The sequence below is a fragment of the Podarcis cretensis genome (genome assembly GCF_951804945.1).
Source record: "Podarcis cretensis genome assembly, chromosome: Z".
NCBI classification, from domain to species: Eukaryota; Metazoa; Chordata; class Lepidosauria; order Squamata; family Lacertidae; genus Podarcis; species Podarcis cretensis.
In genome coordinates, this window is record NC_137184.1 from 42,519,193 (window position 1) to 42,546,262 (window position 27,070).

General features: G+C 43.8%; 1 protein-coding gene and 1 long non-coding RNA gene across 21 annotated transcripts in view; one reads left to right on the forward strand and one right to left on the reverse strand.

Moving 5' to 3' along the window:
* The window catches only part of LOC307208299 (transducin beta-like protein 3), a gene marked incomplete at its 5' end in the record, with an annotated part of 171,556 nt that overhangs the window by 119,127 nt on the left and 25,359 nt on the right, over nt 1-27,070 (reverse strand). For 8 of the 13 annotated variants that reach the window (XR_013835051.1, XR_013835052.1, XR_013835053.1 and 5 more), the window contains one exon: nt 16,322-16,411. The exons of 4 other annotated variants lie outside the window; for them this stretch is intronic. Coding sequence is in view for 1 of the 9 variants with exons in the window: in XM_079962974.1 (XP_079819100.1) it covers nt 16,322-16,411 (90 nt within the window). Of the gene's footprint in view, nt 1-16,034; nt 16,412-27,070 lie in introns of those variants that run through there. One more of the 13 variants, XR_013835060.1, reaches the window with a different exon arrangement.
* The window catches only part of LOC307208316, a 116,160-nt gene that overhangs the window by 87,687 nt on the left and 1,403 nt on the right, over nt 1-27,070 (forward strand). Inside the window, exon 4 of one of the 8 annotated variants that reach the window (XR_013835073.1) lies at nt 15,802-16,016. The exons of 5 other annotated variants lie outside the window; for them this stretch is intronic. This is a non-coding gene — a long non-coding RNA (uncharacterized lncRNA). Of the gene's footprint in view, nt 1-1,279; nt 1,861-15,801; nt 16,017-19,439; nt 20,106-27,070 lie in introns of those variants that run through there. 2 more of the 8 variants (XR_013835075.1, XR_013835076.1) reach the window with 2 other exon arrangements.

Consider the following 27,070-nt stretch of genomic DNA (forward strand, 5'->3'; position numbering starts at 1 on the left):
ATTGAATTTAGGTTCACAACCTAAACTTAAGCCTAAAATCTTCCTGTATGCCTATATAAATCAAATTAACAGCTATTTGATCAAGCAACTTTTTTTTTAATCATCTGACAGCCCAAATTATAAGCAAGTAGAAAAAGAACCAAAGTGGTTAAATGTAAGAGGGAAAGCTTTAAAAAAAATAAGGATCTAATGAATGGATACTTTTGCATCTGTTGTCTGCAACTAAAAAGGCTCAGATAAAAATTCCATTCCTCCCCACTGCCAAGAAAATCCCCAAACACCCTGCTACATCGTCCACTACAATTTGATGGCATTCCATCCTGAATCTCACAACATAATTGAGTAAGAACTGATGTCTTCTTTTTAGGATACAGTCAAGACTGAGTTCTTCATAGCATCATAGCATCCTCATTCTTGGATGTAGTGTACATTGTTTTCTATCTTCCTTGTTCATGCACGCACACGCACACAAACACACACACACACGTACATGTGTGTATGTGGCCATATTCTTCTACCAAGGATTACTGCAGGATCTTAATGGCAGGCTCTACACTCCATGGTGCCTCAATATTCTTCAGGCATGAATTTATGCGCACTAGACTAAACTGATGATGTATCTACTCAGCACTAGTGAGCATCTCTGGGAAGAGGGATGAGACCTGAAGAATGACATCTCTAGAACACACATGAACATATCCCCCGCCCCCCTACAAAAAAAAAAAATACTTCCAGAAAATATCAAAAAGCAAAACTGGGTGCAGTGATTTACAAGAAAACCAAGATGGTCCCCGGTAAACAGGGATTGGAGGAGGGAAAATACTGTTAGGCTTTATTTATCAGAAATGACCTGTCATGCCTATTTAATAACTACAACCACTTGCATATTTTAGGGAGCAAAAAACATTGCACTGTTGCCTAACAATATTGTGATTTGCATATATAGTTTATTACAAGCTGCAACAACTCAGAGACACAGCAAGTATGCCAATGAAAAAAAAATGTTTCTGGCTTTGGTTTTTATTAAGGACAAATTAGATATTTCTGAATTGCTTTTAATGTCTGCAGACAGTGCTGCTCTCTCTTGGGCATGTCTTATTTATTTGGATATGTTAAAGCCTGCCTCATCCTCAGGCTTCCCACAAAAAGCAACGACTTGTAGTATAACACAAGAATGCTAAATATATGTTTTAATAGCACCGTATTAGCTTACCCCAGCCAGATTAAACATTAAAAAACCAAGATGAAATTGTTTGATCTTGTCACCTCTCTTTTTTAGGGTGTGAACAATATGCTGACCACACTCAGTGATACCTCACTTTTTCAACTTACCTTGGTTATACAATGTCAGTGATTACTTTGCATTTGCCCATAGAGAGAACCCATAACACAGACAAAGTTTAAATCTATTTCCTCTTCATTTGAGTGAAGTCACATTATGTGCCTCTTAATCCACAATCCTAGTCCAACACTCTAACCATTACAACCAGCCTGGAATGAATAAAAATGCCTTCAACTGGGACTGAAAGGTCACCAATAAGAGGGAGGGATCGAATTCACAGAGGTGGTTCCAACTGGGGTGATACCACTGAGAAGGCCATGCCCTGAGTCATCATGGCACATACTCCACCAGAAGTGAATCTACCAACAGGGCATCTCCCATGCAGCAGAGGTAAGAGGACAGAAAAACAGAGGAATTCTTGCAAGCCACCCTTTCCTTAGATGCAGTCCACTAAGGACAGACTACCTTCCACTTCCAGAAGCACTTTTTGGCTTTCCTGCTTGGGTTGCCTTTTAATAGCTGTGAGTAAGCAGGCATGGAATGTTTTTTATTCCTATATAAAATACATTTTAATTGTTTTTCTTTTTCTTTTTAGTGCACCCCCTCCACCCAAAAAAGTCCATTACCTGCCTCAAATCTTAGGGAAACATAATAAAGTATCTGGTTTAACCCCCTACGTATCGTCCAGTGGATGGAATTGACTATGTGTTTTTGAATAATTCTTTGCTCACATAGCTTACAAATATACAGGTCAGCTGAGACAGGGTGGGGGGTGGGGTTGGTGTTACATGCCAATGTACTCTTGACAATGCAAACTGCCTTTTGCTACTAAAATGGAGAACTGCAAAACACACACACCAAAAAACCACACACACCCCAAAACCCACCTTTCTTTGAAAAAAGGTGGTGTGTTTTGACTATTTGTTCCTACTAAATCACACACACATTTCTGTGGGACATTCAATAATCATATATAAAGCAAGTCACACCCTGCTTCTTAAAGAATACTCCACAGTGCAACATCAGAACACCCACATAACTCTTTTCTCTCCCCCTCTTCCCCGCCTTGGTAAACAGAGCCCTATGATTAAAGTCTGAGCTCCCATGGTTATCACGCACACAAGTATGCATTACACATACTGTCTCAGCAGGTCCTCATTATGTAGTCACAGCATAGAAAAAATAAATGCCTCACTGAACAAGGCGGAAGGGGGAGATTTTTCACTAGCTGTGTGGAAAAGCATTAACATTTTAGAGAAAAGGACAAAAGGTAGGATGACCACATTTCCTTTTTTTAATCCCCATTTTCAGAATGTTTACTGATAGAGCAGAATAAATGCTTCAGAGTGAGAAAAAGTGCTCTCTAGAGGTTTTACACTAAACAGTTTTGTTAGGTATTAGCTTATTGGCTAGCTGTGAAACCTTGTGGTTTCTTCTGCTGTTTTGGGTGATGATGATGATGGTGATGATGATTAATAATAATAATAATAATAATAATAATAATACTTGGACTAAGCACTGCGACACCAGAATAAATTATTAATTCGGGTTAAAGCAGAAATAACAATCTGTTCTTTAAATATTTAAATGGTAAAAATGACAAATGTCAGGTGCCCCAGAGAGACACTGAAACACATATTTTGGAAACACCGTCTACTGCTCACGGTATATTGAACCATACCTGTATGTTTAACCCATTGCTTTCAGAAAACAAAGCCAAAATTTCATCACTTCATTTTGTTGATCAGGGACCTTCATTCAAAACCTTCAAATGCTGTGTTCAACGTAATTTCTTTCCCAAAGAATTACAGGTGAATTAACACTTGTAAAAAAATTACAGGTGTAGAGACAGAAGACTGCCTGACTGCCAGTGGCGGAGCGTTCCTCACTGGCACCCAGGGTGGGCGCCATGGTGGTGAGGTGCACGGCCGGAGCAACCCTTGCCCACTGGAGCTAAGTGGGGAGCCTGGCCAGCCAATGCGGCCAATAACACCCTGCTTTGAGGGGCACACTCACAGTGCTCCTGAGAGCCCAGCACTCTGCAGCATTTAGAGAGGCTGATGCATTTTAGGCCTCTATCAAACTTTTAAACCCAAGGCCAGGCTACTGAGGCACTTTTCAGACCATTGCTGTTTTGCAGGTGGGATTCAATCACATGCCTGTAAACTCACACCACACAATTAAAGTGGATTTGGTGCATTTCTGCGACAAATATGAAAAACCAAGTTTTTGTTTTATGGAAAGTGAAGGGTAAATGCTTTCCCCCAAAATAAATCAGAACAAATGCTTTACTAAGCAACTTGACTTACTTGCAAGGGTTAACAGCGTTATTGTGACATCAGGGCACTTCAGCTATTGAAAACAAGGATGCAGGGTTATCAGGAACAATGCTCAGCAACATGCACATCTTGACATATACTTGAATCCTTAGGTAGGGACCAAAAATATGTGGGCATTATGTCCAATAAAAATCTAATTAACTTTAGTTTGAGAAGGCAAGGTTAAATGTGCTTGAGAAAGCCATATATGATTGAGGTAGCAGTTGGTCAGCGGGCAATAACAAACCACTTCAGTTTTCAGTACATTCCTATATATTGTGCACCAAGGATGAGCCAAGGATGCTTTGCAGATAGATTCTATTTTTGCAATACTTGAGGAATATTTAGAAATCTTATTAATTCTTCGTTGTTGTTGTTTAGTCGTTTAGTCGTGTCCAACTCTTTGTGACCCCATGGACCAGAGCACGCCAGGCACTCCTGTCTTCCACTGCCTCCCGCAGTTTGGTCAAACTCATGTTCGTAGCTTCGAGAACACTGTCCAACCATCTCATCCTCTGTCGTCCCCTTCTCCTTGTGCCCTCCATCTTTCACAACATCAGGGTCTTTTCCAGTCTTCTCTTCTCATGAGGTGGCCAAAGTATTGGAGTCTCAGCTTCAGGATCTGTCCTTCCAGTGAGCACTCAGGGCTGATTTCCTGAAGAATGGATACGTTTGATCTTCTTACAGTCCATGGGACTCTCAAGAGTCTCCTCCAGCACCATAATTCAAAAGCATCAATTCTTTGGCGATCAGCTTTCTTTATGGTCCAGCTCTCACTTCCATACATCACTAGTGGGAAAACCATGGCTTTAACTATACGGACCTTTGTTGGCAAGGTGATGTCTCTGCTTTTTAAGATACTGTCTAGGTTTGCCATCGCCTTTCCCCCAAGCAGCAGGCGTCTTTTAATTTCGTGACTGCTGTCACCATCTGCGGTGATCATGGAGCCCAAGAAAGTAAAATCTCTCACTGCCTCCTTTTCTTCCCCTTCTATTTGCCAGGAGGTGATGGGCCCAGTGGCCATGATCTTCGTTTTTTTGATGTTGAGCTTCAGACCATATTTTGCACTCTCCTCTTTCACCCTCAATAAAAGGTTCTTTAATTCCTCCTCACTTTCTGCCATCAAGGTTGTGTCATCTGCATATCTGAGGTTGTTGATATTTCTTCCGGCAATCTTTATTCCAGCTTGGGATTCATCCAGCCCAGCCTTTCGCATGATGAATTCTGCATATAAGTTAAATAAGCAGGGAGACAATATACAGCCTTGCCATACTCCTTTCCCAATTTTGAACCAATCAGTTGTTCCATATCCAGTTCTAACTATAGCTTCTTGTCCCACATAGAGATTTCTCAGGAGACAGATGAGGTGATCAGGCACTCCCATTTCTTTAAGAACTTGCCATAGTTTGCTGTGGTCGACACAGTCAAAGGCTTTTGCATAGTCAATGAAGCAGAAGTAAATGTCTTTCTGGAACTCTCTAGCTTTCTCCATAATCCAGCGCATGTTTGCAATTTGTTCTCTGGTTCCTCTGCCCCTTCAAAATCCAGCTTGCACTTCTGGGAGTTTTCGGTCCACATACTGCTTAAGCCTGCCTTGTAGAATTTTAAGCATAACCTTGCTAGCGTGTGAAATGAGTGCAATTGTGCGGTAGTTGGAGCATTCTTTGGCACTGCCCTTCTTTGGGATTGGGATGTAGACTGATCTTCTCCAATCCTCTGGACACTGCTGAGTTTTCCAAACTTGCTGGCATATTGAGTGTAGCACCTTAACAGCATCATCTTTTAAAATTTTAAATAGTTCAGCTGGAATATCATCACTTCCACTGGCCTTGTTATTAGCAGTGCTTTCTAAGGCCCATTTGACTTCACTCTCCAGGATGTCTGGCTCAAGATCAGCAACCACACTACCTGGAGTGTACGAGCCATCCATTTCTTTCTAGTATAGTTCCTCTGTGTATTCTTGCCACCTCTTCTTGGTGTCTTCTGCTTCTGTTAGGTCCTTTCCACTTTTGTCTTTTATTATGGTAATCTTTGTATGAAATGTTCCTTTCATATCTCCAATTTTCTTGAACAGATCTCTGGTTTTTCCCATTCTGTTGTTTTCCTCTATTTCTTTGCATTGCTCGTTTAAGAAGGCCTTCTTGTCTCTCCTTTCTATTTTTTGGAAACCTGCATTCAATTTCCTGTATCTTTCACTATCTCCCTCGAATTTTGCTTGCCTTCTGTCCTCCGCTATGTGTAAGGCCTCGTTAGACAGCCACTTTGCTTTCTTGCATTTCCTTTTCGTTGGGATGGTTTTAGTTGCTGCCTCCTGTATAATGTTACAAGCCTCCATCCATAGTTCTTCAAGCACTCTATCCACCAAATCTAAATCCTTAAACCTGTTCCTCACTTCCACTGTGTATTCATAAGGGATTTGACTTAGATTGTATCTTACCGGCCCAGTGGTTTTTCCTACTTTCTTCAATTTAAGCTTGAATTTTACTATAAGAAGCTGATGATCTAAGCCACAGCCAGCTCCAGGTATTGTTTTTGCTGACTGTATAGAGCTTCTCCATCTTTCGCTGCGGAGAATATAATCAATCTGATTTCGATGCTGCCCATCTGGTGATGTCCATGTGTAGAGCTGTCTCTTGTGTTGTTGGAAAAGAGTGTTTGTGATGACCAGCTTGGTCTCTTGGCAGAACTCTATTAGCCTTTGCCCTGCTTCGTTTTGAACTCCAAGGCCAAACTTGCCAGTTGTTCCTTTTATCTCTTGACTCCCTACTTTAGCATTCCAATCCCCTATAATGAGAAGAACATCCTTCTTTGGTGTCATTTCTATACATTGCTATATATTGTGCACCAAGGATGAGCCAAGGATGCTTTGCAGATAAATTCTATTTTTGCAATACTTGAGGAATATTTAGAAATCTTATTAATTCTATTTATCATGTTATTCTTGGTGGGGGGGGGGGAGAGAGAGAAAGAAAGAAAGATTGCTTTACTGTCGTGACTGTTGCATGCGTAGATGATAGAATTACCGTATTTTTCGCTCTATAAGACACACTTTTTCACTCCTAAAAAGTAAGGGTTTCTCATAAATACAAAAAAAAGTAGACAAATAAAGAAAGTTATGAATCTAGAAGCATTCAGCAGAGGCGTAGCATGGGCACGGCTGGGGGTGCCATCATCCTGGGGGCAGTTTTTTAGGGGGGCACAACAGTGTTGTGAGCTGTTGCATCCTTCTATTTTTTTAAAAAAAATGATATTTATTGGAAGTTTCAAAAATTACAGAAAAAAGCAAAAATGAGAACAGCAGAAAATTAACAAAACATACATAACAGTACATCAAAAAAGAAGGGGGAAAAACAAGGAAAAAACACATAAAAACCAATAAACCAATAACAATAAAAAAACCACACATCCAATATTCCATATCTCCATCCTTCATTTACTTGTTTCATCGACCTCCTCACACCTCCCTTTTTGTATTCTAGTTTAGTTATTTGTTTCAGCAAATTCTTTCCATCTTTCTCAATTTTTATTGAGTAATTTGTCTTAACAGTCTAACCTATTAGTTAACTCAGCAAATCCTTTCCATCTTTCACTATATTCTGTCATTCAATTTACCTTAATTTATTTTAACCTTATCTTACCATAAAATACCTTAAAGCTTAAAACTTAATATTTATTTGTACATAATTTCTTAAATCATTTTTGCTAAAGCCAAATATTTTCATTCCAACATTTTTCCTAATGCTCGTTAATTTTACACTAATTCCCAAAATAATTTTTTTAAAAAGTTTTCTTCCAATCTTCCTCCAGTGTCTCTTCTTCCTGGTCTCGGGTTATGTCAGTCCTTACTGTCCATTCCATCTAGTCCATCAACCTGGTAATCTTATGTCCGAGGCTCTTAAGTCTTTTCCATGTCCCTTCTGCAGGTCTTCTTCTTGTTTGTACTTGCACTTTACCTTATCTTTTGTTGATCTCTTTCTTAATTTCTTTCCTTTCTCATTGAGGAGTAGGTCTCGGGGATGTTCCAACTCAAAAATATCTCCGTCTCTCCTCAACAGGTCGGCCCATTCCCCACAGTCCCATTCCCCACAGTCAACAGTATAGTCCAGAAAATATTTAAAGGCATGTTTCAAAGTCCCTCCAAACTTAAGGGCCCCCACAACTCCAGACCCCCCCTGGCCCATTCCAGATTCAACCTTCAACAACAACGGCTTATGCTCCTGTATGGCCTCGGGCTTCTGCATTTGTATTACTTGAGGTTCAACAGCAGCCTCCTCCATTATCTTCTGCATTTGCACTTGCTCTGTCAAAACAGGTTCTTGAGTTGACTCCTGGATGGTTTCTGTATAAGTATTCGCTGTTTGTCTTTACTCTCTCTCCTGCAGGCTTAAACAGTCAAAATCCCCCCTCTTTACTCCTGCTTCCAAGAGGGGTTTAGATGGTTAAAACAGGAGGAATTTTAAACCTTTATGTACAACTTTCCAGACTTTAACTTGCACAATTTTTGCTTCAGGCTATTTACAAAAGCGGAAGGCGGACTTCCTGTTTAGAATCTTCCCGCTTGAGTGCCAAATTAAAATGTTTCTTAGTCCAATTTTCCGTTCTACTCACGGGTACTTGTTTAGAGTCCAATTGTCCACAGGAAAAATGTCAGCACTCTCCGGCAACGGCTGTCCGGCTTCACTCCACAAAAATAGCGGTCGATTCAAAACACCGCGCCGCTCACCCCACGTCGCTTCGGATCCCCGAAAAAGGGGTTTCCTTGCGTGTAGGGGGGCGCTCCTGGTGTCAGCCGAATCCCATGTTCCCAGGCTTCCTCTGCCTGGGATAATTAAAGGTTCTCCGCCTTCACCGCGGTGGCAAGACCCGATTTTCGCGGAGCGGGTTCCTCTGGATCAGAGGAATTCCGCCATTGCCGATGGCGCTAACCCGGAAGTCCCTGTTGCATCCTTCTAACCCACCCTCCAACAGGAGAGAGGCTTGAGCAGGATGCAAAAGGCATTTGCACTGCCAGATCCATGCTGCTTTTGCTAGTCTCGCAAAGACTAGCTGGGCTTTGTTGAGCCTTTCAGTAAGCTTTGTGGCTAAGTGAGGATTCGAACCCTAGTCTCCAGCAGTCTAGCCACTACCCCAGGTTCCTGTCACCAGGAATGCCCCAAGAGATTAATCAGGCTTGCCCCTTTATTACCAACTCCAGTGAGGAAAACTGATTTCCAACTACTGTAGGTAGTCATTTTTTAACTACCCCACATGGCCTTGGGAATCTCATTAGCACCAGCATTTAGGGAGCTTTTTCTTTTCTTTTTAAGATTACTGTATTTTTCGCTCTATAAGACGCACCAGGCCATAAGACACACCTAGTTTTTGGAGGAGGAAAACAAGAAAAAAATTATTCTGTGTTATGTACTGAAGTTCTCACCCTGGGCCAGCAGGGGGATACTGTAGATAGTTATGCAAATGAAGGATCGAAAGTGACGTTCAGTGATCGGATGGTTTTAGAAAGTTGCTACAGTAACATTGTACTAGAGCTCTATATAAGCAGGCTGACTGAGCCCAGCAGCGATTCCTCTCATTGTTCTGGGATAGCCGTGTAGCCTCTTCAGGGCAGCGGGATGAATGTTCTCCCTGCCCTGAAGAGGCTGCGCGCGGCTAAGCCAGAAGCTAGAACAGCGAGAGGAAGCACTGTGCAGCAATCCCTCTTGCTGTTCTGGCTTGTGGGATAGCTGCGCAGCCTGCATTCGCTCCATAAGACGTATAAGACACACATTTCCCCTTACTTTTTAGGAGGGGAAAAGTGTGTCTTATAGAGCAAAAAATATGGTAATTCTATCATCTACGCATGCAACAGTCACGACAGTAAAGCAATCTTTCTTTCTTTCTCTCTCTCTCCCCCCACCAAGAATAACATGATAAATAGAATTAATAATTAATCCCCTTCATGGATCACTGCCTTGCCGTGGCGAAGGGGCTTGAATAACTCAGAGAAGCTATGAGCTATGCTGTGCAGGGCCACCCAAGATGGACAGGTTATAGTGGAGAGTTTTGACCAAACGTGATCCACCTGGAGCAGGAACCAGCAAGCCACTCCAGTATCCCTGCCAAGAAAACTCCATGGACAAAGGCAACAGGCATATAAAAGTTATGACGCTGGAAGATGAGCCCCTCAGGTTGGAAGGTGTCCAACATGCTACTGAGGAAGAGCGGAGGACAAGTACAAGTAGATTCAGAGCTGATGAAGCGGTTGGGCCAAAGCCGAAAGGACGCTCAGTTGCGGATATGCCTTGAAGTGAAAGGAAAGTCCAATGCTGTAAAGAAAAATATTGCATAGGAACCTGGAATGTAAGAACCATGAACCTTGGTAAGTTGGATGTGGTCAAAAATGAGATGGCAAGAATAAATATTGACATCCTGGGCATCAGTGAACTAAAATGGACGGGAATGGGCGAATTCAGTTCGGATGACCATCATATCTACTACTGTGGGCAAGAATCCCATAAAAGAAATGAAGTGGCCCTCATAGTCAACAAAAGAGTGGCGAAAGCTGTACTGGGATGCAATCTAAAAAATTAGAGAATGATCTCGATACGAATCCAAGGCAGACCTTTTGACATCACAGTAATCCAAGTTTATGCACCAACCACTGGTGCTGAAGAAACTGAAATTGACCAATTCTATGAAGACTTACAACACCTTATAGAAATGACACCAAAGAAGGATGTTCTTCTCATTATAGGGGATTGGAATGCTAAAGTAGGGAGTCAAGAGATAAAAGGAACAACTGGCAAGTTTGGCCTTGGAGTTCAAAACGAAGCAGGGCAAAGGCTAATAGAGTTCTGCCAAGAGACCAAGCTGGTCATCACAAACACTCTTTTCCAACAACACAAGAGACAGCTCTACACATGGACATCACCAGATGGGCAGCATCGAAATCAGATTGATTATATTCTCCGCAGCGAAAGATGGAGAAGCTCTATACAGTCAGCAAAAACAATACCTGGAGCTGGCTGTGGCTTAGATCATCAGCTTCTTATAGTAAAATTCAAGCTTAAATTGAAGAAAGTAGGAAAAACCACTGGGCCGGTAAGATACAATCTAAGTCAAATCCCTTATGAATACACAGTGGAAGTGAGGAACAGGTTTAAGGATTTAGATTTGGTGGATAGAGTGCTTGAAGAACTATGGATGGAGGCTTGTAACATTATACAGGAGGCAGCAACTAAAACCATCCCAACGAAAAGGAAATGCAAGAAAGCAAAGTGGCTGTCTAACGAGGCCTTACACATAGCGGAGGACAGAAGGCAAGCAAAATTCGAGGGAGATAGTGAAAGATACAGGAAATTGAATGCAGGTTTCCAAAAAATAGAAAGGAGAGACAAGAAGGCCTTCTTAAACGAGCAATGCAAAGAAATAGAGGAAAACAACAGAATGGGAAAAACCAGAGATCTGTTCAAGAAAATTGGAGATATGAAAGGAACATTTCATACAAAGATTACCATAATAAAAGACAAAAGTGGAAAGGACCTAACAGAAGCAGAAGACACCAAGAAGAGGTGGCAAGAATACACAGAGGAACTATACTAGAAAGAAATGGATGGCTCGTACACTCCAGGTAGTGTGGTTGCTGATCTTGAGCCAGACATCCTGGAGAGTGAAGTCAAATGGGCCTTAGAAAGCACTGCTAATAACAAGGCCAGTGGAAGTGATGATATTCCAGCTGAACTATTTAAAATTTTAAAAGATGATGCTGTTAAGGTGCTACACTCAATATGCCAGCAAGTTTGGAAAACTCAGCAGTGTCCAGAGGATTGGAGAAGATCAGTCTACATCCCAATCCCAAAGAAGGGCAGTGCCAAAGAATGCTCCAACTACCGCACAATTGCACTCATTTCACACGCTAGCAAGGTTATGCTTAAAATTCTACAAGGCAGGCTTAAGCAGTATGTGGACCGAAAACTCCCAGAAGTGCAAGCTGGATTTTGAAGGGGCAGAGGAACCAGAGAACAAATTGCAAACATGCGCTGGATTATGGAGAAAGCTAGAGAGTTCCAGAAAGACATTTACTTCTGCTTCATTGACTATGCAAAAGCCTTTGACTGTGTCGACCACAGCAAACTATGGCAAGTTCTTAAAGAAATGGGAGTGCCTGATCACCTCATCTGTCTCCTGAGAAATCTCTATGTGGGACAAGAAGCTATAGTTAGAACTGGATATGGAACAACTGATTGGTTCAAAATTGGGAAAGGAGTATGGCAAGGCTGTATATTGTCTCCCTGCTTATTTAACTTATATGCAGAATTCATCATGCGAAAGGCTGGGCTGGATGAATCCCAAGCTGGAATAAAGATTGCCGGAAGAAATATCAACAACCTCAGATATGCAGATGACACAACCTTGATGGCAGAAAGTGAGGAGGAATTAAAGAACCTTTTATTGAGGGTGAAAGAGGAGAGTGCAAAATATGGTCTGAAGCTCAACATCAAAAAAACGAAGATCATGGCCACTGGGCCCATCACCTCCTGGCAAATAGAAGGGGAAGAAAAGGAGGCAGTGAGAGATTTTACTTTCTTGGGCTCCATGATCACCGCAGATGGTGACAGCAGTCACGAAATTAAAAGACGCCTGCTGCTTGGGGGAAAGGCGATGGCAAACCTAGACAGTATCTTAAAAAGCAGAGACATCACCTTGCCAACAAAGGTCCGTATAGTTAAAGCCATGGTTTTCCCACTAGTGATGTATGGAAGTGAGAGCTGGACCATAAAGAAAGCTGATCGCCAAAGAATTGATGCTTTTGAATTATGGTGCTGGAGGAGACTCTTGAGAGTCCCATGGACTGTAAGAAGATCAAACGTATCCATTCTTCAGGAAATCAGCCCTGAGTGCTCACTGGAAGGACAGATCCTGAAGCTGAGACTCCAATACTTTGGCCACCTCATGAGAAGAGAAGACTGGAAAAGACCCTGATGTTGTGAAAGATGGAGGGCACAAGGAGAAGGGGACGACAGAGGATGAGATGGTTGGACAGTGTTCTCGAAGCTACGAACATGAGTTTGACCAAACTGCGGGAGGCAGTGGAAGACAGGAGTGCCTGGCGTGCTCTGGTCCATGGGGTCACAAAGAGTTGGACACGACTAAACGACTAAACAACAACAACGAAGAATTAATAAGATTTCTAAATATTCCTCAAGTATTGCAAAAATAGAATCTATCTGCAAAGCATCCTTGGCTCATCCTTGGTGCACAATATATAGGAATGTACTGAAAACTGAAGTGGTTTGTTATTGCCCGCTGACCAACTGCTACCTCAATCATATATGGCTTTCTCAAGCACATTTAACCTTGCCTTCTCAAACTAAAGTTAATTAGATTTTTATTGGACATAATGCCCACATATTTTTGGTCCCTACCTAAGGATTCAAGTATATGTCAAGATGTGCATGTTGCTGAGCATTGTTCCTGATAACCCTGCATCCTTGTTTTCAATAGCTGAAGTGCCCTGATGTCACAATAACGCTGTTAACCCTTGCAAGTAAGTCAAGTTGCTTAGTAAAGCATTTGTTCTGATTTATTTTGGGGGAAAGCATTTACCCTTCACTTTCCATAAAACAAAAACTTGGTTTTTCATATTTGTTGCAGAAATGCACCAAATCCACTTTAATTGTGTGGTGTGAGTTTACAGGCATGTGATTGAATCCCACCTGCAAAACAGCAATGGTCTGAAAAGTGCCTCAGTAGCCTGGCCTTGGGTTTAAAAGTTATAGAAACTCAGTGGGTGTGATAGAGGCCTAAAATGCATCAGCCTCTCTAAATGCTGCAGAGTCACAAACAGGTTTATTAAATTGTTACTAATGAAATATATAAAAATATTGATCAAGCAAATTATCCAAAAATGTACACATTCATTCTTAAAGCACATGCTTAACTGTTTGAGGCAGAGTTACACATTGGGAGCAGGTTAACTACATTTCAATAAATGTAACTTTCTGGAGTTTTTAAAATTAAGATGTTCACCATTAAGATGTTGTGTATGGGGTGTTAGGGGAGGAGTAGTGCCTCTGGTGGGGTACACATCATGCTCCTTCTGGGGCAGTTGGCCACCTTTGGTCCCCACCCTGCAGCTCTCACCTGTAGCTCCTAGGAACCGTCAGCATGCAACTGTGGCTCCACCCTAGGAATGGAACTGACTGACAAGCTAAACCGGGCGAGGGTAGCCAATACATTTCAGATCCTTGGTGAATTAGGGACTTCCTGGCTTGCGAAGACAAGCTCTGGTGGATTGAGCAGATGAGAGCAATAGTGTGTCCAACAGTCAAGAAGGCAGTTTCTGCCCATGTTGTAGAGGGAAGTAAGGAACAGATGGGGCTTGTCAACCTGGTAGTCCATCTAGGAGAAGGAAAACTCTGATATTAAACCACTGCTGCCTTGCAGGGCATCTTTGGGAGAAGAAAAGGCTCAGGAGTAAACCCTACACAAATCCAGAGGGGAGTCCCTAAGGCAGTTAGATGGCTCCTTGTACAGCTTTTCCCAGCAACTCCTGCAGCCAAGCTGGTGCCAAGTGTATTGCTTTCCTTACCTTTCATGAGGCCGAGAACAACAACTTCATGATACTGACTTCCAAAAAGCAATTCAAAACAAAACAAAACAAAAAACCCTCAACAGGTACCAACCCCACAAATGAAGGTTATTTATTCATTTTGGTAAATTAGCCAAAAGCTAGATTGCCCTTAGTGTAAAGCATTCATCAGATCTTAAAAACATAAAAAAATTGTATGTGGAAAATACAAAGTGCTACACGAGCTTCATTTTAGAATTTTTAAGAATCCAAATCCCTAGACTATGTGGAAACAAATATCCTCAAATTCAGCTAGCATGGGGGGACAGGGAGAGACAGCTGCCCCCCTTAAATCAATAAAAATACATAGCTTATCTGAGGTCCCCCCCCCCCAACAAAAGGCCTGCCTGCCCCTAACAAAAAACCTGGCTACGCCCATGGATACATAAATGAAAGCTGGAGACACATACATGATTCCCCATATTATAAAGCACAGCATTTTAATTGGCTACATGTTTGATTTGCCTGCACAAACTATCACTTTTTTAAAAAAGACTAAAATGGGAAAAAATAGAAGTGAAGACCTTGTCTCAATAAGTTTACCAACAAACCAGGCAAGAAACTTTTAGAATGAAAGTTTTAGGCACTTTCAAATAGCATATAACAGCTGTTGGCATCTGGAAACAAAAGTGTTAACTAAAACAAGCCTTGACTATGCTTAAATATTTAAACACAAATAGGGGTGATAATTAGTCTTTGATGCAACAGTGGTGTAGCATTACACCTGCTAGCACAGATACAAAGCTAAGCAGAGTCTGGGATGGTTTCCAGATTAGATGGAGGACTACGTGTTGAGGTGCCTGCATTACAGGGGGTTGGACTAGATGACCCTCAGGGACCCGTCCAATTCTGTTCTTTATTTTTTTAAAGATGCATAAAGGGCTGCTAACTGAATAAACTATTATTCTGCCCTTTATTCATTGCCTCTTTGAAATGGAACTGGAAGAGAAGGGAATGTAGCATCAGCATACCATTCATGGAGTTTCCCTTTTACTCACTATGAAAGCAGCAATTTTCCTGCCATGTTTCGGGAGCAGCTCTTTATTACACACATGTCTATCAATACAAACTCTGCATACCATGCTGTGCCTTGGATAAATTCCCATCAAAACATAAATTCTGTTAATGCTCTAAAGGTTTTTCAAAGTAGTGTCACCCTCTCTTTAATACATCTCACTGTGTTCAGTTTCACATGCTCAACAATTCACTGCAGGTCATTTGTAAAGATCAAAGGTAGAGGCACCATGCCAGCAAGCACTTTATTTTGCATTAAGTGAAAACTTGAAATCAGGAGTAATTTCAGTCATTCTGACACAAGGATATTATTTAGCAAGTTTTAAGTAGCTGGCTCCTATTGGAGCCCATCACTATGACAACATACAATGTATTTTTAGCACTGTTCTGTCCATACTACATGCACAATGAGCAAGACCTGTTGACTTAAAGCAACACACACCATGATCCAAGGACCAAGAGCTAATTAATGGTGCAGCAGTGTTTTGTTTTGTTTGTTTTGTTTTTTAAAAAAATGCCTAGCCATGCTACCAAAGGAAGTTGTTTTTACCAGCTGATGTAATGTGTTGTTGTGTTTAAAGGGACCACAGCTCAAACAGTTGAATCCAGACTTAAGAACATAAGGAGAGCCTGCTGGATCAGAAAAGTGGCCCAGCTAGTCCAGCATCCTGTTCTCACAGCAGCCAGCCAGATGCATGCAGAAAATCCACAAGCAGAACCCAAGCACAAGAACACTCTCTCCTCCTAAGGTTTCCAGCAACTGGAATTCAGATGCATTACTGCTTTTGACTATGGGGTAAATACTGTTTCACGTCACACCAATCTCTGAGCAGCATGAGATTCCAAGGGTCCAGGCACATACTCAGGGTTCGTGTTTCCTTTGGAAATGAGACACAGTGGAGACTATGGTGCCTTTATGATACATGGTTCATTTACAAATATATACCAACTGTCCATTTGCTCAGCTTGCTGCATCTAACAGGTTGCCACTTTTTCTCTCTGGGCTCACATTACTACTATTGCAATCCTAAACTCAACTCTGCTTACTATCTCTCAGTTGAAGGAGCGCTAACATTCATTTGCTTTGTTAATCAACATTACCTTCTTTTTCTTCTCCTTGATGGCCCTTCTCCCAGGTGATTTCCCAAACTTGAAAAAAATGCTTTGGTTTGCATTTGCTAAATCCAGTGCCTGGCATTCAGGAATTAAAAGGGGTCCAGGAATTAGAAGGGGGGTCCAGACACCTCATAAACATATAATACTACTTTCTCGAAGCCTGTGCATTACTGTGCATATAGTCATCATGACTAGTAACCTCTGATAGCCTTATAATCCATCAAACTGTCTAATCCCCTTTTAAAGTCATCTGAATTGGTTGCCATCACTACATTTTGTGATAGCAAATGAAATTGTTTAACTACACACTGTGTGAGGGTGCTGTTTCTTTTGTCTCTCCTGAACCTTCATTCAGTGTGGCTGGATGGCCCAGGGTTCTTTTATTATCAAGAAAGGGGGAAAGTCTTCTTGCCCAAAACTTGCACAGGAGGAAGACTGGGAGACAACTTCTCAGCTGATACTTAACCATGAAGGTTTGATTGTACCTTTTATATATATGCCATGTAATATTATTATGCTATTTACTGCATGTGTGCTATTCATGTACTCCCTAAATAATATTTCCTGTTCCCCATCCATCAGTGGAACAGTACTACTCACTCAGACTTATTTCACTTCATTTTCCCCTTCTACCCATCAACACCTCAGCACTCTTTTCATACTAGCAGCTGGTCCAAGCATTAAAAATCAGGCAAAATGCTGGCAATTCTGCTTACTGGATAAAACTTAAATCATTTGGATCTTAAAGCTAGAAGGCATAGCAACATCTAATTTCAACATCCGCACAGAACAAATGCAGCTTGTCTGAAAGGACAGGAACAAAACAAATGCTTGGGGCGATCTTGTTTTAACTTAGAAGGCAATACCAGTGTGAAAATCCAGGAAGTGTATGTGTATATATTCCTATTTGTTGAAAAGGTGAAAACGAACAGACTGTTCTAGGGAAACATTTGAGGATGACAGGAAACTTAGGCCTAAGGTAAAGGTAAAGGTACCCCTGCCCATACGGGCCAGTCTTGACAGACTCTGGGGTTGTGCGCCCATCTCACTTAAGAGGTCAGGGGCCAGCGCTGTCCAGAGACACTTCCGGGTCACATGGCCAGCGTGACATCGCTGCTCTGGCGAGCCAGAGCCGCACACGGAAACGCCGTTTACCTTCCCGCTGGTAAGCGGTCCCTATTTATCTACTTGCACCCGGAGGTGCTTTCGAACTGCTAGGTTGGCAGGCGCTGGGACCGAGCAGCGGGAGCGCACCCCGCCGCAGGGATTCGAACCGCCGACCTTTCGATCGGCAAGCCCTAGGCGCTGAGGCTTTAACCCACAGCGCCACCTGCATCCCCCTTAAACTTAGGCCTACCAAGATACAAAAGAACATCACACATTTGCAAGTGACTCTTCACTACTGACATGTAGAAATGTCCAAGATGACTTCTTCTTTTTTTGTAGATTACCCCTTAATCACAACACTGCAATATTTCCATGTTGCTATAGTTATAGCTTCTAGTGAGAGCAGAGGTCAGCAGCTGCAGCCTGCTTCTCTAGTGATTTCAGTCAGCAACTCTATTAAACCAGCCGACATTATTGTAGAGCACATAATAATGGGATAAAATCCAGTTTCCCTCTCACCCACCACCTTTCTTTTAGGCAAAGCAACTTTGTTTTTTTTTTTATTAAAATTTTTATTACATTTTCAGTTTACAGAAAAGAAAAAGAAGGACAAGCCAGAAAAAAGAAAGAAAGAAAAACAATCCAACTTCCAAAATACATTTTTAGGTTACTAACTGGACTTCCCCACATCTCCCTCACCCTGCGTTCTTTACAATATAGGAGAAGCAACTTTGGAATCACAAGTCAATGTCACATCACATGTTGATTCAACAACTACTGCTAATAGAAATTTGGTGCTTAATTCTCTGCTATTAGGCCAGCTGATAAGTGAAGTTTGTGCACTTCAACTGGGACCATAATGTGTGAAATGTGCCAATCTTTAAGAACCACTCCTGAAAAGGGTGGCATCAGCAAGGTTTTGGAATACTATTAGAACTCGACTTGTGTGTGGTAATTCGTTTCTATGGTTTTAACACAAATACTGTGAAATGAAAATAAGTGATTATAAGCAACTCAGCACTTACTCCAGACATATGTGATGGTCTAGTGCAGTGGTTCCCAATTAGCCAAGTACTACTTTTGAAAATTTTGATACCTCTATGGTAGTTTTTGTTATGCAAATAGTGCCATGGACCCCCTGGGTGGGTTATACACAGATGTCCTGGGGTCTGTGGAACACTAATTGGGAACCACTGGTCTAGTGGTGAACTATGGAAATGAACCGTTACATGGATGTCATCGTATCTGTACACTACGAGCCAAGGCGAGTAAGAGGATAAGAAATTTCACTATCACCTATAATAGCCTACACACAAGCACAGAAACACACACCAAGTAAATATTCATAGTAATTGCATTTAGTTATTAGGGACTGGATTTTTGTAGAACAAATATCCACCTTAGCAAAAATATAACTAAAACCAGAGCTCAATAGTTTGTGAGAAATTAAAAAGAGAGCAATGACAAACATATTTTAAATATCTATGCTCTGGAAGCAGATGAGTGGACAGGTAAGTGGAAACCTCAGAGCATTTTGTACTGCTTTACTGCTCCAGTGAATGCCAGAGTAGGTAAGCAGAGGGCCAGTATCAGTAAGAAATAGCACTAGGCACAATGCAGATGATGGTTACCAGCACTTTTGCTAGTAGTAATTGAGTTCCCTATTCCATCATAACATTTTGCAAAGATTCATTAACACATCAACCGTCAGAAATGCACTCTAGCAAAATGGAGAGGAAACTGACAGGGGAGAAGAAATAAGAGAGCAATAATAAAAGATATTGTTGTTGTGGCCTCAGGCATATTTTGGGGTTTGGTTGTCAAGCTCAATTTATTTCACTGTTTTACTTTTAATAGCTCACTTAGTTTAACTTCCAGCTTAAACACACAAAATACTTTGGGTGGTAATTTCCTAGCTGAGGCCTTACTCTATATGGCATTATAAGTTGGGGAGGGACCCCCCTAAACCCTAGAAATGAATAAATGGTGGTGGCAGGGCTTTTTTTTCAGCTGGAACCTGCAGCAACTCAGCTCTGGCACCTGTCAGATGGGCACCTTTGCCATTCTAAGAGAATGAAGGAGGCATTCATGGTGAGTTCTGGCACCTCTTTCCTAGAAAAATAGCACTGAATGGTGGATTTTGATTATTTGGGATGTGAAGAGAGAAACAGAGGAATTCCTGGGCTACCCTGGCCAAGGAAAACAACCAGGCCAAGCTAGGGCAATGAAGAAACCATACAGGGCCACTGAGTGCCATTGGCAATGCAAGAGAACTATCCTCCCCACTCCTACCCCAGAGATTGGGGGTTTGGAAGGTTCCCAGGGCAACTGGGTGTGAGGTAACAGGAAGGGAATGTCTTTAACAAGGTGAGCTGGGAAGAAGAGAGAACAAAAGGAGAGATCCACCTTGGGCGGGCTGGATGAAGGCAGGCTGGGGAAAAGGCCTTGGACACAAGTGCTGCACTGCTGTGTGGAACAAGGCCCTCTTGAGATGACCATGCTGTAAGATCTGGACTCCCTCCCTCCAACCTTAGCTGTAAATATGTGAATAAACTGTATTTCTTAAAGCTATGACAGCCTCCACTGCATTTTCAATTCTCCAAAGGAGCACAGACCCTGGTTCAGGGCCAAGATCACCAGAATCCCGTGCACGGCAGGGATTGGGGGGGGGGGGGCTAGTAACAATATATTGCTGGTAGAGGAGAAACTTAGTAGTAGTAGTAATTGCTACTGGGTGGCTTCCAACGGAATATATAAAGAAAGCAACAACACATCAGACTTTAAAAGCTTCCCAATACAGGGCTGCCTTCAGATGTCTACAGGAGGTTGCGTAATTGTTTGTCTCTTTGACATCTGATGGGAGGGCATTCCACAGGGCAGGTGCCACTGCTGAGAAGGCCCTCTGCTTCAGTTTGCCTTTGAATTCTACAAGGCTGAGAACAATGACTTCGTATTTATGTTCCTTCCAACTATTGTGTACATTTTACTGTTTTATCTTGCAGGCTACCCAAAATCTAGCTTCTATAAAACAGTAAGGCAAACTTGTGTGCAACGCTTCACTTGAAAAATGTAAGCTGCTGTGATTCTTGCTCATTTGTGAGCCAAAATTACTAATGCCAAAGGTTAGAAAACATCCCCAAACTTTATTCTCTATAGAGAGAGCTAACATGTCCCATGCAGAGGAGTTTGAATCCAGACAAATACAAAATCAATTCAACAGGTAAAACTGAAGTAAAGAGGCATAGTGATGCTTGTGTTGATTTCTGGGCTCAAGATCACTCATCGTTCGCTAGATAAGGGAAAACTCTTGCTTGGATTTCAAACAGCAATTTTGACATATGAAAAAGAGCAGGAAAATTGTCTGCTGTGATGGGATGATGAGCTGCTTGTGTGTAAAAGCTTAGTCCCTCAGGGTTTGCTCAGCTTAGCAAAACTCTGTCTTTAGTGGAGCCCTTAAGCATGGCTCCCTCAGTCGCTGGCAGAATCCGACAGTGGGCGTTTGCGGAATCTCTTCCAACATAAAAGCTCCTTAACGGAAACGCGTCTTCTGGACTCTCGGCGTGACAGTTTCCGGCGAGGTGTGGGTGTCCCTATAGGAGGTCCTGAAACCTCCTCACTGTTTTCGCTGGAAGTGTCCCAGAGCCCTTCTTCCGACTCCCTTTCCCTCGGAGCTCCTTCTCTCCCCCTGCTGGTTCCTTCCTCTGCTGTTAAGTCTCTCCTAACTTCCTTGAGCCCTTCCACCACCTGCTCTGATGGCAGTTCCCTGACATCCACCTCCCCTCCAGGGCCCCCTTCACCCCCTCCCGTCCCTTCCTCCATGGGCGGTGAGGATGCAAAACCCCTGAAAGAGCCTCCCTCCTCTTCTGAAGTCTCGAACACTTCCCTCCACCTGTTGCTGTCCCTGGCCCCCCAGTACTCCTCCTCATCAGAGTCTACTTCTTCTTCCCGCTCTGATTCCGGGAACCCTTCGAACTCCTCTTTCTCATCGGTGGTGCCAAAATATTCCCTCTGAAACCTCGTTACAGACTGAGGTTTCCTTGGGAACCTTTGATGAAACGTTTCTATCAAAACCTCGTCATTGACTTCTTCTGCACTTAACCAGGTGTTTTCTGACTCTGGTTCTCCTTCCCAAGCTACCAAATACTCCACCTCATTACCCTTCCACCTGGAGTCAATGATTTCCACCACATGGTTGTTGTGCTCCCTTTCTTCTATGACTGGTCCCTGAGTCAACAACCCTTCATGTCCCCCCCTGTGTGGTGACAACAATGACCTGTGGAATACTGGGTGCAGTTTCATGTGGTTAGGTAACCTGAGTTTGAACGCCACCGGATTGACCTGTTGAATAACTTCAAATGGTCCCAATCTTTTGGGTCTCAATTTCTTGCAACCCCCTTTGAACGGCAACCCTTGGGTCGACAGCCACGCCTGGTCCCCCACCCTTATGGTTTCACCTTCCCTTCTATTCCTGTCTGCCTGCTTCTTGTATTCTTCCTTGGCCCTTTCTAGGTTGAGCTGGAGCTGACGGTGGATCGCTTCCATCTCCTCTACAAAATGTTCTGCTGCTGGGACGCTCCACCTCTCCCCTCCTTCCACTGGAAAAGCCCTGGGATGACACCCATAGTTTGCTAAAAAGGGACTCATCCCTGTGGACACATTCTCCGCATTATTGTAGGCAAACTCCGCCAGTGCCAACTTTTCTACCCAATCATTTTCTCTGTCATTGACATAACACCTCAAGTATTGTGGGAGGATACCGTTTGCTCTTTCCGCCTGCCCGTTGGTTTCTGGGTGTCGGGCAGTCGAAAAATTGACTTCTACGTGCAGCAAGCTCATGAGCTTCCTCCAGAACCTGGAAGTAAATTGTTTCCCTCGGTCGGAAACCACCCTCAAGGGGACGCCATGCAACCTAAAAATGTGTTCTACAAACAGTTTGGCTGTCTCTTCTGCCGTGACCGCATGTGAGCATGCTACAAAGTGGCACATCTTGGTTAACAGGTCTACAACCACCATGACAGCTGTTTTACCTTTGGACTTTGGCAGATCCGTCATAAAATCTATGGATACTGCCTCCCATGGCCTTTCTGGTGTGGGTAAGGGTTCCAATAGCCCCGCTGGTGCCAACCTCTCCCCTTTTGCTCGCTGGCACCGTTCGCACCCCCTAACATATTCCCGTACGTCTTCCCTCACTTTGGGCCACCAAAACTCCCTGGTAACCAACCACATGGTTTTGTGTTGCCCGAAGTGCCCCGCGGTGGGGCTGTCGTGCAATTGTTTGAGTACCCGACCCCTCAATTCACCTTCCGGTATGTACAGTGCCCCCTTGTAATACAACGCTCCGTTCCTTTCTTCAAACCCCCCTGTGTTCTCTCCACCTCCCCGTAGTCCTCTGATTTTATCTTGGGCGTATGCATCGTTCTCGATTTCCTCTACCAGTTCTCTTTGCCCCACCAATGCCGCCCCACACACCCAGTGGTCCTCAGGGATGATATGTCTCTCCTCTGGCTCCCCCTCTCCCTCTAAACACTCTGGTTTACGAGAGAGAGTGTCTGCTCTGACATTCTCCTTCCCTGACACATAGCAAATTTCAAAATGGAATTTGGAGAACTCCTGGGCCCATCTCACTTGTCTCTGGTTCAGTACTCGGGCAGTTCTCCAGTATTCTAGATTTTTGTGGTCGGTGCGCACTTGGACCTTGTGTTGCGCTCCAATCAGCAAGTGTCGCCATCTCTGGAACGCTTCATGAATGGCGAGTAGTTCTCGGTCGTACACGGTGTAGTTCCTCTCGGATTTGTTCAGCTTCCGCGAGAAGAAGGCACACGGTCTCCACTCCGATGTGTCTTCTCCCGGCTGTAGAAGCACCGCCCCCACCGCTCGGTCTGACGCGTCAGTCTCCACTCTCATGTGTTGCTGTAGATCCACGTGCAAAAGTTGTTCTTCCGACGCAAACGCCTTCTTCAATCTTTCGAACACCCCCTGCGCCTCTTCCGTCCAAACAAATTTCTTCTTGCTGCTGAGACAATCAGTGATGGGCGCCGTTAAGTGGGCAAAGTTCTTGATGAACTTCCGATAGAAGTTTCCGAAGCCCAAGAACCTTTGCACGTCCTTCTTAGTTTTCGGTGTCTTCCATTCCAGTACCGCTTGAACCTTGCTGGGATCCATGGCCAATCCCTTGTCTGACAACCGGTACCCCAGGAATTCCACCTCTCTGGTATGAAACTCACACTTCTCTAGTTTCACCCACAGCTGGTTTTCTTGCAGTCTGCTCAATACCTCTCTTACATCTCGCACATGCTGTTCCTCATTCTCTGAGTACACCAGGACGTCATCTAAAAACGCTACACAGTTTTTGTATAGCAATGGTCCCAGGACGTGATTCATGAGCGATTGAAAACAGGCCAAGCCCCCTTGTAGACTGAAAGGCATAACGAGGTACTCAAAGGCCCCCAAGGGGGTGAACATAGTGGTTTTCCACTCGTCTCCCTTTCTCATACGTATCAGGTTATACGCCCCCCTTAGGTCCAGCTTGGTAAAGATTTTCCCTTTCCTCACGCGGGTCAAAATGTCATCGATTCTGGGCATGGGGAAAGCCACTGGTTCTGACACTGCATTCAGGGCCCGGAAGTCCACGACCAATCTGGGTTTATCAGTATTTTTTTTGTCCACAAAGAACACTGGGCTGCCCCCCACCGCGCGTGACTCTCTGATGAAACCTCGCTTGAGGTTCTTGTCAATGAACTCCCGGTCTGACATTGCATACAGCTTGCCCACTGGCAGTTGTGCTCCTGGGAGTAAGTTAATTTGACAGTCAAAGGGTCTGTGCGGGGGCAGTTTATCTGCTTCTCTTTCGCTGAAGACGTTAACCAGGTCGGCTTATTGTCGTGGTACCTTCCCTTTATCTGTTACTTCCATCCCTGCTAGTGTGGCCTGAGCTCCTGCCTGGGCTTCCCCTTCCTTGCAGTGTGCCATGCAATGCGCTGACCCAAAGGAAACTACCCTCTGGTGCCATCCCACTAGCGGATCATGCAGTGCCAGCCAGCTCATCCCCAAAATAATGGGTGCTCCTCCCAAGGTGGCCACATTAAACGCTATCAGTTCGGTGTGTCTTGCCACCCTCATTATCATTGGGACAGTCTGTTGGTTAACTTCTCCCCCCAACAGCTCCCTCCCATCAATTGTGGTCACCTGCAACGGGTTGCTCAAAGGGATAGTCTGTATCTGGTGTTCGGCTGCAAACTCCTTACTCATAAAATTGCAGGAGCTGCCTGAGTCCAATAGCGCCTTTATCTTTAATGGGTGTCCATTTGGCAGCTCAAGCAACACCTCTATTACAAGCGCTGGTCTTGGGGGTTCCGGCGTGGGCACATTCACTGCTCTTTGGCCTGGCTGCTGTGCCCCGACGGTGGCAGCCAGGCGTTGGCTTTTACTTGCTCCTTAACCCCCTCCTCCTCCCCTCCAACAGCTCCCGCCATCCCTTGCCATTCCTTTCTTTGCGGGCAGACTCTGGCAAAGTGACCTGGCTGTTGGCAGAGAAAACATTTCTTGGCGCTCTTTCCCTCCTTCTTCCGCCCTTCGCTGGGGTTTGAAACTGAGCGTGTGCGCGCTGTTCCAATTTCCATCGGCTCTGCTGGCGGGGAATGCTGCTCAGGAATCTCTGGAATGCGAAAATCCCTCCAACGTTCCCCCTTCCCTTCCCGCTTCTCCAAAGCTCTCGCCTCCTGGCGTGCTCCTATGGCCAGCACTGATTTAGTCAGCTGGTCCATAGACTCCGCCCTGGGCGCCCGGGAAAGTTCGTCCTTCACTGCCGAAGATAGTCCTTCTTCGAACAGCATTTGTATCGGTTCCGCTGACAAATCCCAACCCAATTTATGGATCAACATGGTGAACTCAGTCCAGTACTCACGGACAGATCGGCTCCCCTGTTTACACGCCATTAATTGTCTGCGCACCACTCCCTGCTCAATCTCGCTGGAAAACATCAGATCCATGGCGCGAAAAAACTTTCTCGAGTCCTTTAAGGCGTCATTATTCGCTGCCATCAGGGGCCTCACCCAGTCTTTCGCCCCTCCCTCGAGGTGCCCAATCACAAACGCAACTCTCGATTCCTCATCAGGAAAGTCATCAAACTGCAGATTGAGGGCATATTGCATCTCTGTTCTAAAGGCTTGATAGTTCCTGGGATCCCCCCCAAACTTCTGCACCAATCCTGGCACCTTCCTCGTGAGTGGGGTGGTTTTTCCCTTTTTTGCATCCTGAGCCCTCCTCTCCTCGAGCCTAGCCGTTTGCAGAACTAGCTGGACCTCCAACATCCTGTACCTTTCTTCCAGGCTTGGACCCTCTCCAGCTCCTCCCGCCGCTCCGGCTCCTGCTGGGTTGCTCATGATGCCTCTCCTTGCACAAGCTGCTTTCAGAGACTGTCGGATTGCTGTGATGGGATGATGAGCTGCTTGTGCGTAAAAGCTTAGTCCCTCAGGGTTTGCTCAGCTTAGCAAAACTCTGTCTTTAGCGGAGCCCTTAAGCATGGCTCCCTCAATCGCTGGCAGAATCCGACAGTGGGTGTTTGCGGAATCTCTTCCAACATAAAAGCTCCTTAACGGAAACACGTCTTCTGGACTCTCGGCGTGACAGTTTCTGGCGAGGTGTGGGTGTCCCTATAGGAGGTCCTGAAACCTCCTCACTGTTTTCGCTGGAAGTGTCCCAGAGCCCTTCTTCCGACTCCCTTTCCCTCGGAGCTCCTTCTCTCCCCCTGCTGGTTCCTTCCTCTGCTGTTAAGTCTCTCCTAACCTCCTTGAGCCCTTCCACCACCTGCTCTGATGGCAGTTCCCTGACATCTGCATTAGTAGCAGAGAGAAAATTATATTTCCTAGGTAGAATTTCATTCTAAAAAATGGCGATACCATCCTGTATATAGTATGATTAGAAAGGTAATTAAGGAAGCAATTGCTTGCTGTGCTTCAAATCTGGCTGCAAGTGGTAGTATTGCAGAATTAGAGACTAGATGTGGAGAAGAATGCAAACGAAGATACAGCACGACAAAGCAACTGTTTCTTATTCCTTTGTTCTTGAAATTGCAGAGATTACTATCCGCTTGTAGAAGCTGGTAATTACAGGCAACAAAACTTGAAGAAGAATAAAATTATAAAAGGAAATGCATTATTAAAACCAAAGTGAAATAATTCTTTTATCAAACGATATAGGTAAGAGTGGCAACCTCTCAGCAAAGAACCCTCTTCAACTATTTCAACATAGGTTTGTACCACAAGGCCAATTTGGCCATTGGGATGTCCACAATTGGTAGAGCAAACCAAGTTGCCACTGTTTGCATCAATGAATTTTGTTTGCACTAAAGTGTATGCAAGCAGCATACAAATACATTGGATATAGCCCTTCACATCCACAAGGCCTCCTCAGACATGGTTAAGATCATGGATAATACCCCCAGGATAGTTGTAAAAATATATATATGATACTTTGCTTGTGCAAAATCACTATCACAGTTCTGCTCTGGTGAACAGAGTTTTACTATCACATGAATGCAGCAGCAGCAAGCTTATTGAATGATAACTTGAAGTTACCATCTTAACTGGCCATACCCTCCAGCTGCAGGTATTTTATAGGTATCATTAC